General features: G+C 33.9%; 1 protein-coding gene across 6 annotated transcripts in view; it reads right to left on the bottom strand.

The window, feature by feature from the left end:
• Nucleotides 1–13,320, bottom strand: part of CNTN6 (contactin 6) — a 306,119-nt gene that overhangs the window by 45,290 nt on the left and 247,509 nt on the right. For all 6 annotated transcript variants that reach the window (XR_007723159.1, XM_050778571.1, XM_050778569.1 and 3 more), the window contains one exon: nt 2,242–2,369. Coding sequence is in view for 5 of the 6 variants with exons in the window: in XM_050778571.1 (XP_050634528.1) it covers nt 2,242–2,369 (128 nt within the window). In the remaining variant the exon portion in view is untranslated. The remainder of the gene's footprint in view (nt 1–2,241; nt 2,370–13,320) is intronic.

Genomic DNA, 13,320 nt, shown 5'->3' with positions numbered 1-13,320 from the left:
GAACTAAGCTGTATAAGATAATAGCATTTTATTAAATCAATAAATATTTACTGGGCACATACAGTTCCCGGCAAGGTTCTAGGACTTATGGTTCATCATTGATTAAAACAAAAATCCCTGCCCTCTTTATGCTTCTGTTCTAGAAGGGAAAAAAAGACAAAAATCCATAAACATAATAACTAAGTCAGTTACACTTATCTCAGAAGATAAAAAGGGGTATGGAAGAAGAAAGAGTGGATCTGACTAAGGTAACAAGGAATGCCGAGTGGGATAATTTTGTTTCAACAACCTCAGCAAAGGACACTAGAAATGAACAAACAAAAATGTAAGTCAGTTTTTTTTTTTTAACTGCACTATCTTGATTAATTATTTTTTTACTCGTGGAAAGAGCAAAGTACCTGGGGATTATGGTGTGATTTATGGAACTTATTTCTATCATAAGAACTAGAAAACTAACTTGCAGAAAACATGGCTATATTACACATCTGAAATATGCAAATGTTACATCCAGAATGCAGTACAGTGGCTTTCGAGTTTCTCAGTTATTATTTTTGTTAGTCGTCACCTTTTATTTTTCTTTCATCAATTATCAGTGGACAGTGAGTATTATGATGTCAAAAGTTTAAGAAACTGGAGGAAGAGTGCCTATTCATTCTGTTCAATCTATCCATTAACTTTTGTTTTTCTTGTCCTCCAGAGTGAAGAAATCCCCATCATTGTATTTTAGCAGCAAAACCATTGGCCCTGCTCCCAGATCGCCAGTATTCTAAAGAAACTCTCTTTTAAAAATGACATTGCTCCTGCTGGGATTTTCTATCCTTTCTATTTCATGTTTTAATGCCCTCTGCATTTTTCCATACCTAGAAGATTTAACTGCAATGACTTTTTATCCTTCACCACATTTTAATCTTCTGCTGTAATAAAATTAGTGCATACTACCTACACCTTCTTAATTTGAAATGATGTAATAAATCTCTTTTTTCCCCTTAATGAACTTGTTATTTTTTCAAATATAAAGCATCCACATTTTTCAGTGTCTGAGTATTGCCAAAAATTTGCTGGAGAAATAGTCTGTTCTTAAATATAGCCATAGCATCTATCTTGAAACACTTAAGTCCATCTCTGTCTTAAAAATTGATAACAATACAATCTTAAGGAAGAGAAGTTTTTCAAAATGTGTCACACTGGTTGGATTTTGACGCATCAAGTTTTATCAGTCACATTTCCCCAGAGTACTTTAGACAATTGTCATCCTAATGTAATACACTTGAGACAAGTTGGCAGAAATATCCTCCAGGCTCAAAGGTGGGCGTTTATTTTCCTTGAGATATTTTAAATGATGGTTGAAGTGTAGCAGCTAACTACTTTTTATTGAATATATTTATTTTTAATGGAAAAGATGAGAAAGCACCAAATGCTGATTTTAATCATTTGGGCTTAATTAGCCGCTTAAACTGCTTTATCAAGAGAGCCATTTTTATTATCCAGGAGGCAATGAAATGATAGAAGTGATACAGCTTCCAGTAAACATACTAGTTTTATGAGCTGAGATTCAACAAAATAAAGCAGCAAAGATAAGGAACAGATACTTCTAATATTAATTATGTCCCTTGGTGACAAATGTAGGAACATTTGGATTGGTACTGATTTAGAAATCTTAAAAATAAACTATAGAATTTATCTCTATAAACTGTATGAGTTTATCTGCTAACTGTGATGAAAATATAATAATGATTCACATAGATTTCAGTTTTTTCTCTTTGAAAAGAACTGCTTATTAAAGGATGTGACTCTGCATTTAATTAGTTTTGTACCTGGAGTTATATAAACAAATTAGCCAGTTAGGTATTTGGTAGCCTTATATACATGTAAATATTTCATATAAAAATAAAGATTCTGAAAGACATTTGACCAAAAAAAATGTTATCCAGTGACTTTATCAAAACGTCCATGGCCCCTAACATTAAGGCTTATGTAAAAAGCCAATAATTTAGGTGTAGTTTTTAACTCTAATTATATTCTGACAGCATTTTCAATTGCCAAAGTATTCACATCTACCATGGTATCCCACTGGCAAAGTGTGCATGCTATTAATGACTACAGTAATGGATCTCTTAAACAAACTGTGAAATCAACTATTTCACATATACAATATGGTATAGGTTTGACACCGTGATACAAGTCATGATACTCCTGCAGATTTACAATGTTCATCAAGCACAAATGAAGATAATGTGATACCTTTTACAATGAGGCTGCCAGCGTTCTTTGCAGTTCCAAACTGATTTGTGGCTATGCATGTATATGATCCAGCATCTGACCTGGTAACATTATATATCTTGAGGCTGCCATCCTCCAAGAGAAACATTCTAAAAAGAAAACACATAATTAATGGAAGTAAGGCTCTTCAACATTGGTAAATCGTAAGTGCTTATTTTTATTTTAAAACTTTACTAAAATCATGGGTATATGTGATAATATGAATTGATTCCTTTCCTATTATTCTGTTCTTCATTGTGAGCTATCTCTATGTCTACATATTACAGTAAATGGCGTTTGCTTTTATTCTGACACAATATTGATAATTATCATTCTATAATTTGAATTATCATTGTTGATTTCAAAGCATATTAAAAATAAAATCAGTGCTTGATAGTATAATGTCAAGTTGCTTGATGAATAAGAAATGCAACTATATACTGTGTATTTTCCAAAGTCAACTCACTGGTGAAAATTGAACTTGGCCTAGGAGAAACGCAAGCTGATTTTCACAATTAGTCTGTGTCTTTTTAAACGTGGTCTGTCTTAGCATTTTTTGTGGCCACACAACAGGATGTTGAACCATGACAGTATTTGCCAGTGCTGATGAGTTGAAGAAACTGTCCATATGGTTCCATGGCCAGAGGGCCATGCTTATTATGTGGCCTATCCCATCAAAAAGAAGAAGAAAGTAGTAGAAAGACTAAGGCTTCATGGGTTAATTATGAATTAATATTAATATTACTAAAAGATAGAGTACGCAAAGGAGGTTTATCTGCCAAAGAAGTTCCCATCTTTCATAATATAATCCATATTAAATTTTCTCTGAAACTCTAGCATAGTCTAAAGCACAATGCCACTGAAATCAGAAAAAAAAAAAAAAAAAAAAAAAACCGAGGTTTGTTCCCTGAAAAATTCACCATCAAATGTAACACGAAGAGACCGAAAAAATGTAAAAACAAAAGGATTTGTCCAATTTTAGACTACCATATTTTATATCTTACAAATGTAGTTACCAACTTTTTAAAAACGTTAGTAGGTAGGATTGTATCAAAATAAGTGACAACATACTAATTTTTAACAACAGTTTTAAAGGCAAGAAAGGCTAGACAATTTGCATGCATGCCGTATCCATTAACAATAACAAAATAGTATTTGCTGCATTGCAAACATATCATTGTTTCTAATATATGTATAACACGAAATGTAGCTAATATAATTAATTACTCAATTTGAAACACAGAGAATACAAGCCAACTACAATTTGTATGAAGCCAGCTTCTGACATTGGATTTATTATTAATAAAAGATTCCAAATTCTGTTATCAATGAGTGGAAGGAGCCACATCTGAATTTAGAATTTTCCATGGCATGTAATCAGATTTTTTTAAGTCATTATCTTAGAGTATTCCCCAATAGCAGACATGTAATGTCTTATTTAATTTCTGAGATGTCTAGTGTACTAGATCCCAATTTACATAAACAATTGAATTACGCCATTATTGACAGAGTAACAAAACTATTCTATTATGCAGCAAACCCGGGCCAAATATAATTCTTTATCTGATTTCAATTAGTAGGGGTAAATGTGAAGAGGTAAATTAGAAGAGGTAAATGAGAAGCTTTTGGGTGCATCTACCCCTAACATTTAGAAATAACTAGGAATTTTGAACAACCAGAAACCTGGACTATTGGCCAATAAAAAAACACAAGACAGAAATGATATGTCTACTGATATCTAAAGGCCACCAAGCAGATTTTCCAGCCACTAAGTTAATGCCAATGTTTATATTTCATATGATTTTTCACACAACTTCCAGAAAGGGATAATTCTTGTGTGCAGTGGTACCCTGAGTATACTACCCCTTTCAGGCTCAGTAGGTCTTCAATGTTTGCTAAATTGAGTTGAAATTGCCATCATTGAGGCTGATTATTTCTTATGAAATTTTAATCAATACCTCAATATTTCTCAAGTGCTTACTACTGTTTAAGGTACTGAGAGAGTAAAGTAAAAAAGTTAAAATCTGCCCTAGACTAACTAGCTAAGTAGCAGAGAATGCAATTATATCTAATTATCCTAGTACTCATGCTTTTTCCAGAGCCTTTACTTTGCCTTACGTTTAGTAAAATAATTCTGCATGTTAATTATATGGTCCAAGAAGTTTCAGCAGAGTCATCACTACATGCCCTAAAGATACTCCATGTGTTTACCCCTCAAAATGTGGTCTTATCCCAGACCTAATGAATCAAATTGCATTTTCACAAGACACCCTATGCACTGTAGTACATACAGTGACTCGTATGTACAATAAAGTTGGAGAAGTATTGATCTATTTACTATTAAACTTTAATCTGAAAAATTTTTCTTTACTTCAAAGTAAGACTACATCTTGCTTATGATCTTATGAAAATAATTTATAAAAGAATAACATACATTTTAAATGTTTTATAAAATTAACCAAACTAGTAAACAAATTGATTATGATTTATTAAAATAAACTTTAAAAATTCTCTCTGTTGATGTACAATATAGAAATTCAAAGATGTAATCATAACTAAAGATTTTATGGCATAACAAGCAGTACAGATATTTGAATGTATCACTTAGATTTCTCCCTTAATTATTAAGAGATATTAAAATATAGTAAAAAATTAATATAAACAGAATCAAACAACTTGATCATTGTCTCAATTTTATTAAGAAAAAAATTAAATAAAAACTATAAGATTAAGAATTTCCAGTTTTTTAACGTATCTAAACATGTCTTAACAGAAATGATTTAAAAAAAAACAAAAAGAAGGAACACTCAGTAAAGATCAAACTGTACCGAGCAATTGGCATTTTCAGATAAGGCAAAATGCATGTGTAAGAATTAACTGGAACATTTTAATTGATGCTTTTGGTAACATTCATAGAGAAAGACTGATTTTTTCCATTCTTCTGTTAGAATATACAAAAAAGATACTTTATCTCGAGGATTGGTAATAACATCTCAGTGAAAGATATTAAAATATTCTACCTTCATTTACTTCTCTGGCATTTAAAATAAAAAAACACACAGTCAGAAATAAAGATAAGCTTGGCTATCTGTAAAAAACAGGAAAACCTGATAACAAAAATAGAGATTTGCATGAATAATTTGTAAAAAGCATATAGTTAGAGGGAAAAAAGCAGAAGGTAATACCATGATTACATATATGCATATTATTATATGAGGATTTAAGGTTGAAGTTATACTACTAATCTACAATGAATAATAAAAATATGTATGGAAATTTGTGAGCACCATGAAATGATGGAAAGGCTTCCAAAAATTCAATAGCAGTTTAAATACATGATTGAAAGTGGAGCAATGTTAAGATATTTTTTCCTTCTTAATCAGCAAATACTTACTAAATGTCTACTGTGTTTGAAACAGTATGTTAGGTGTTACAATGGGGATGTGAACATAAAAAGTGTTAGATGTAAAAGGTACTCTTTTCCACATTAAAACTCATTGTTATGCATTTATGGAGGTTATGACTTATTATAGGGAGCTGACTCTGCACAGGCCCTCTAGTAAGTGTGTAATAAATGTTAACTCATTGAATGCTTAAGACAAACTTCTGGGCTAGTTATTGTTTGCACCCATATTTTATAAATCAGGAAACAGGCATAAAGAGAAGCAATAAGTGACTCAAGGTACCCACTAGATGGCGGAGGGCTCAGATTCTAACCATACCTTTCTTTAGACCGGAAAACACTTATTTTAGCAAGTTCTCTTTCAGTTCATTTCCAAAACATGGTTTACTGATAGCAGAGTTACTAAAATCAGCATAAATGTAATCTATATGTGTATGTACATATGTGTGTGTGTGTGTGTATATATATATATACATATAATTTTATTTTTATAGAATGACCTTTAATATTGGAGATTTAAAATCTGACCTTCAGAGTCCAATAACTCTCTAAAATGTGATGGAACATTTGTGTGTGTACATGTATATGCATTTTCTCAAGATTCTTAGCTTATGTGGCATCTTAAAGGCAGGCTTAATATCCATTCCCCTGCTATGGAAGAGAGTTTTCACCATAAGTATCTTAACACGTGAGGCACTAATGATGGTCATGCTAATACTAAGGATTTTTTTCTTCTTTTCTTGTGCCATCCTGTGCAATTATGGTGTAATTAGCAGAGTGGATAACAACGTGGGCTTTGAGGTCAAACTCCTTATGACTGAATCTGAATCCCAACATTTGATTTTTGTATTACTGGGCCAAGTTAATTAATGGCCCAAGTCCTTGTTTTTTTTTCTGTTTTTTTTTTGTTGTTGTTGTTTGTTTTTTGTTTTTGTTTTTTGTCTATAGCATAGAAATACTAACATTACCTGTGTCAATAATTGATATAAATAGTTCAAAATGCTTAGCACGGTACCTGACTCCATTAGCAGTCAATAGGTAGGCTTTTAATGAACTGATTTCTCATCCTGCTTAAGAATGTAGGCACATCTACAACTCCATGAGGAATAAACAACAAGGAAAGAAGAAATTGTTTTATCACACTGCATTTTGAACAAAGAGGCCTAACTACTATATACTGGGCTTTTTGAAAGGAGTCTAATGCCAGCAAAACTGTGCTCAGCATTAAGTTTCACTGCTTCAAATCCTTCCTTGAATTCATGCAGCCTCTTGTCTGTGTTCTTACCTACTTAATCTTTTTGATCTACAATGCTCTAATATTTATTTTAGGAATGATGATGTGATTGTTGTGAAAGTTAAGTTAATTAAATGCTAGATATTAATCTAATTCTTATTCTTGGTTGATACTAATATTTGGTATTTTCTCTCCTCCAAGACTTCAGTTACTATTTCTGATTCTCACTCTGTTTGTTGCTCATGCCTAATGTCTTCTTAAAATTCTTGCCTATGGCTGGACTCAGAAGTATGTTTTGTGGCTTCAACTAGCTCCGGTTGTCAGTCCCTAGACTCTCCTTGGTTTTGGCATCACCAAATTCTGACATTTGACTTATGGTGTTGGTATGTTTCCTCCTTATTTCCTCAATAAGTTTAGTAATAACACCATTTCTCTCATGTCTTTATTCTCTAATATCCACCTAATTAGAATATTTTAACTGTTCACACAATTTAATAGAAAAATTTTCCCCAAATTACCAAACCTCAGTATTCTGTTCAGATAATTAAATCACAGGTTATAGCATTTGCATTTAAAATGTTCTGTAAAATTAGAATTTAAAGGCATTTACATGTGTAGATATAGTATGACCATTCAACCAATAGAAAAATTAATAGTGTTTGTATTGTACCATGCTATTCCTCTAATTCATTATGGGTCAAAATTCAGAAGAACAAGCTGTGTCTGACAGTTAAGTGACACTGGGTAGATTTTATAGTGGCTTTAGAATATAGAACATGCACGAAACGAAGCCAATAACATAAAAACATTTCAAGGTTAACTGATAAGTTGAAGGCAGACTTCTTAGAGCAGTTGAACATGCAACATTTTAATCTTCCCACTGTCAGGGAAGGTAGGTAGTATACACAGAAAACAAAAGTAAAAGATGTTCTACCCTTTTGCCTGATTTTATACCTATTACCTTCTACTTGATGGGTCATGATGAATAGAACACCAGAAAGGAGAAGGATCACATCAAATCCACTTGGAAGGCTTCTTTACGTGCAGCATGTGCATCAAATTTTGTGTTATTTTAAGGAATTACATCAAGACTAAAGCAGAATGTTTTTACCCTGTTTTCCTGGTGTATTAGTCCATTTAGTGTTGCTATATCAGACTACCTGAGATTGAGTAATTTATAAAGAAAAATGGTTTATTTGGCTCATGATTCTGGTGGCTGGAAGGTTCACAGTTGGGCAGCTGCAGCTAGTGAGGTCCTCAGGCTGCTTCGACTCATGGCAAAAAGCAGAAAGAAACTGGTGTGTGCAAAGAGGTCACATAGCAAGAGGGGAAGCAAGAGAGAGAAAGACTGAGGAAGCCAGACTCTTTTTAAAATGCTCTCTAGCAGGAACAATCTATTCTCAAGAGAGCAAGAACTCACTCACCCCAGAGGGAGGGCATTAATCTATTAAGGAGAGATCTGTCCCCAAGGCCCAAACAGGCTCCACCTCCCAAAATTGCCACATGGAGGATAAAATTTCAACATGAGTTTTAGTGGGGACAATCCATATCCAAACCATAGCACCTGCATTTCATGAACTAATACCTGTTCATAATTATTTCAATACAGTAGAGATTAACATTCACATCCGTTTTTGTCACTACAGCAAATCTAATATCTACAGAATACTTAATTTATTTACATATAGAAAACAGATCTGTACATGTAGATTCCAAGGTGTAAATAGAAAATAAGGAATGCTCTAGATTTCTTGTTTGATATCAGCCATAACTTAGTGCAAAGTTTGAGAACAAAGAGGATTAGAAATAGCTAAATTTCTTAAACTTAAAAAAAAAAAAAATTGGGTCATTGGGCAATTATAATTTCTTATTGCTGAAACTAGAGCAATACTGCTATTTTTATAGTTAGATGATTAACTGGAGTATTGCTTCCAGTTCTGTCTAAAGATAATGCTGTAGACCATGAAATTTTAATTGACTCTCTAATTTTACTGATATTTGGAAATTGTAAAATTGATTTGATTAAAATGAGTTAGATAAGAAGTAGAAATGTGGGTATAAATTCTTCCTGTTCACAATTTAAGTTTTAGGTAAAATCTCCCACTGGAATCTATTTTAGATCAAATACTGATATTGTGGTAAAATGTCCCACCAGAATCTGTTTTAGATCAAACATTAATATTGAATTTTAATGATTTTTCACCTGATTATTATACTTAGGGTGTAATATCTATGTTAATCTCACTGTCATTTAATAAGCTATCTTTTAAAAATTTCTTATTTTAACAAATCACATAAGAAGTCAATCTACAAACAAGTAAATTACAAAGTTTGCTCATTTAAATCAAAATAAAAGTTGTCCTTTCCATCGTTTCATGTCAATAACTTTAATTACAAGTAATTGTATGGCTGGGCATGGTGGTTCATGCCTGTAATCCCAGCACACTGGGAAGCCAAGGTGGGGGAATCACTTGAGGTCAGGAGTTTGAGACCAGACTGGCCAATATGGTGAAACCCCATCTGTACTGAAAATACAAAAATTAGCCGGGTATGGTAGTTTGTGCCTGTAATTCCAGCTACTCAGGAGGTTGAGGTGGGAGAAGTACTTGAGCCCAGGAGGTGGAGGTTGCAGTAGGCCAAGATGGTGCCACTGCACTACACAGCCTGGTGGACTGAGACCCTGTCTCCAAAAAAAAAAAGAAAAAAGTAATTGTACATAAGTAGTTATACACAAAAATATATCTGATACCCTTGTCCAGACAAAATTCAAAGATTTAATCAATGGATTAAGGAAAACCTAATTTATCATTCCTTATAAGATCATCAATGTAGTAAAAATGAAAAAAAGCAAAAGAGATAGACATGAAGTGAACACGAAGTACTATCTCAAGAGAGACAGGATCGAGGGAAGAGAGGAAAAAATCTAAATCTGGCCACTGTACCAAATAATGTAGATCGCATTTGCCGCAAAGCACATGCACAGACAATTGTTCATCAGTTCTGAACAAGAGGAAACACATATCGAAAAATTCAGGAAATTTTATAGAAAGGACTGTTAAATACCGTATTCATCTATTTTATTTTGTCTGACTTTGGGGAAAGAACACAAATATTTATTTTCAGGGAAGAGTTGTGTGAGTCCCAAAGAGGAAAGAAATGTTTATAATTTGCAAATCTTTCTTTGAGTACCCTCCTTCACAGAACCAGCCAGACGAAAGCCTAAACTCTCTTCTCCTCATATCTAGCAGAGGTTTTGCTCTCCAATCTGCTTGTCTGAATCCCATTCACCCTCGAAAACCTATTTTGATTCCCAGTGCTTCAGACACACCTTATGAATCTTTTCGGTTCTCTCAGTTCCACTGACTGTCAAAGGTTCAGGTAATGCAGCTCTACCAGCAAAGGGGCAGTTAGGTAAATAAATCCCTTTGTCTTTCCTTCCACAGACTGTTCCCAAGTGGTTTCTCTCTACAGCCTGTCCGGAAGCAACCTATGTGGCTGACAACCTAAGATGCCAAGCTACCAGTGATGTGCCTGTGGCTTGAAGTGAGGCAGCAGCTGTGCAGTAAGATACAATCATCCATTGTGTCCCTGCAAGTGGACCTCCCTGAGAAGCAGAACTGAGCACTGTTTCCTGGGGAACCCCACCAGGGTATACAGCTTTCTCTAACACACCCTTCTCCAATCACTACAGTTCACGATACGCTCTTTCTCCCCACATCGAAAAACTGAGAGCCAGGGAGATTCAATAACTAACTTAACCACAGCCCTGATAAAGGTCTTCTGATATGGAGTCAGTGTTTTGGCTACTGAGTCACTGTCTAAATCATTTTACTGTCTTGTATTTTTAATTTTCTTTTTAGATAAGTTTTTGTTCTCCAAATATGCTGTAAAAGCTAAGGTTTGTTTGAGGCGGGTGATATAGGGATTATAAGACCATGGACTCTAAAGTCAGATCACTTTGAATATGTGCCTGAGTTTCCCTTTTTGGCCATGTTAATTTAGGAGCAGTTGCTTGATTTCTATGCCAACTTTATATAGAATGGAGATTGAGTAGTAATAACATCATCATCTTGTTTTGAGAATTCAATGCATTATGCTATATATATATATATATATAGAGAGAGAGAGAGAGAGAGAGAGCCTAGAGCATAATGGGTGTCCCAAGATAGTAGCTAACATTCTTTATTTGTTTATATTCTCCAGGATGTCCAACAATTAGCAGGAACTTAATAAATATGCATTTTTTTTCTGATTGCATTTACTGTTAAATATTCAGTCTTTTCTTTCTATATCCAGATGTATATTTGTCAATATTATCAATAAATTCAGTCCCCTAACAGAAAGCGATTTAGTCAAATAACCACCTTGTTTATAAGTATAAATAAGGAGCATAAACTTTATACTTATAAACAATGTGGTTATTTAATAATTGAAGTGACTTTCTGTTAGTCTGCTGATGCCCCTTAAAGCAGTACAAAAGTTGATGCAAAGAAATGGAGTTGGCCTTTGAACAATGCAGTGGTTGGGGTGCCAACTTTCTCACAGAGTTGAAACTCCACCTGTAACTTTTGACTCCCCAAAATTAACAACTAATAGTCTCCAATTGACCGGAAGCCTTACTGATAACATAAATAGTCCATGAACAAGTTTTGTATGTTATATGCATTATACAATGTATTTTTACAATAAAGTCAGCTAGAGAAGATAACATGTTACTAACAAAAGCATAAGGAAGAGAAAATATATTTACAGTTTATTACATGGAAGTGAATCATAATAAAGTTCTTCATCATCTTGACATTGAGTAGGCTGAGAAGAAGGAGGAAGAGGAGGGGTCTGGTCTCACTGTCTTAGGAGTGGCAAAGGTGAAAGAATTGGAGGAGGTGAAAGGAGAGGCTGGAGAGGCAGGCACACTCAGTATAACTTTTAATGAAAACAACTCAAGTATAAATAGACCTGCACGGTTCAATCCCCATTGTCCAAGGGTCAACTCTACATTCAAATCACTAGGATAAGAGTCGGTGTATAAAACAAATCTTAATCATTCTTTTGTTCAGTTCTGATCATGAAACTAAACGGTATAATACAAGCCAGAGTAAAATTTGTTTAATTATTATGACAATATAGACCCTGTTTATTGGTTCCTAAACATTCACTGACTCACAGAATTGTTGCAGTAAGACCTCTAGTATTTTTTTTAGTCGCTGTCCTAGCTCCAGGCAAAAACTAGTGTTGCTTTGGGCACCTGTATCGAGTTATATTAGGCATAGTGTAATTAAATCTATATGGGCAGCAGGAAGAGGGAAAGAAAAGGAAACAAAAATGAAAACCTATATGAAGTGACATCATAAACAGGTAACAAATAAATCCAATTTGCTGTGTTTTGCTGGAAAGTAGATGCTTATAAAAGAAATAGGCCAGGCAGGGTGGCTCACACCTTTAATCCCAACACTTGGGAGGTCAAGGTGGGCAGATCACTAGGTCAGGAGTTCGAGACCAGCCTGGACAACATGGTGAAACCCCTTCTCTACTCAAAATACAAAAATTAGCCAGGCGTGGTGGCGCTTGCCTGTAATCCCAGCTATTCCAGAGGCTGATGCATGAAAATTGCTTGAACCCAGAAGGTGGAGGTTGCAGTGAGCCGAACTCAAGCCTGGGTGAAAGAGTGAGACTCCACCACAAACAAACAAACAAACAAAAGAAATAGACCTGAGTAATTTTATGTTACTTGTTTTTGCAACTCTCAACAAAATCTAGAAATACATATTTTTAACATTAAATAGCTAAGGATATACTTCTCATTAACTGATTTTTCAAGGATGATTCAGGGTCTTAGGTAGTTAACTGAAAGGGTTTTATCAGCAAATAGTTGTTCAGAAGGGTTATCTAGATATTAGAAATAGACTCAAATACATTTTAATTTAAATGAGAATGTTACTGGTACCAGTTTCTACTTTTTCAGAATTCCTAGTGTCTGTAATTGTGTTTACAACTAGTGTGTAATTACTGGAGTGAACAAATGATTCAATCTTAAGTCTTTGGATCAACTATCTTAAACTCCAAAGAAGAAAGCAAGCATCAAATATTCAGACTTCTAAATTTATAAAAATGTGTCTCCTTGTTTAATATGCACAAATAATTGAAGTGTCATCTTTGTAGTGGCTGACACAACACAGACAGATTCAGGGTGACTGAATTATGGCACAAATTAGGAGATGGTAGGTAAGAGCAGTTGCTAAATAACGTAATTATTTGGTTCCATGATGTGTCTTTATTCTGATGGCATGCCAGAGTGTGTTGCTATGCTGACTCCCATAAAATGTTAAGGAAATACAATTTAACATTAATAAAACAGCATCAGATGGAAAGCCTAACTAAATTAATCCAGTGAAATAGGCCAAAGAGAAATATTTATCTCTTCAGT

The sequence above is a fragment of the Macaca thibetana genome, chromosome 2 (genome assembly GCF_024542745.1).
Source record: "Macaca thibetana thibetana isolate TM-01 chromosome 2, ASM2454274v1, whole genome shotgun sequence".
In the NCBI taxonomy this organism is placed as follows: Eukaryota; Metazoa; Chordata; class Mammalia; order Primates; family Cercopithecidae; genus Macaca; species Macaca thibetana.
This window is presented reverse-complemented; position numbering and strand designations above follow the sequence as displayed.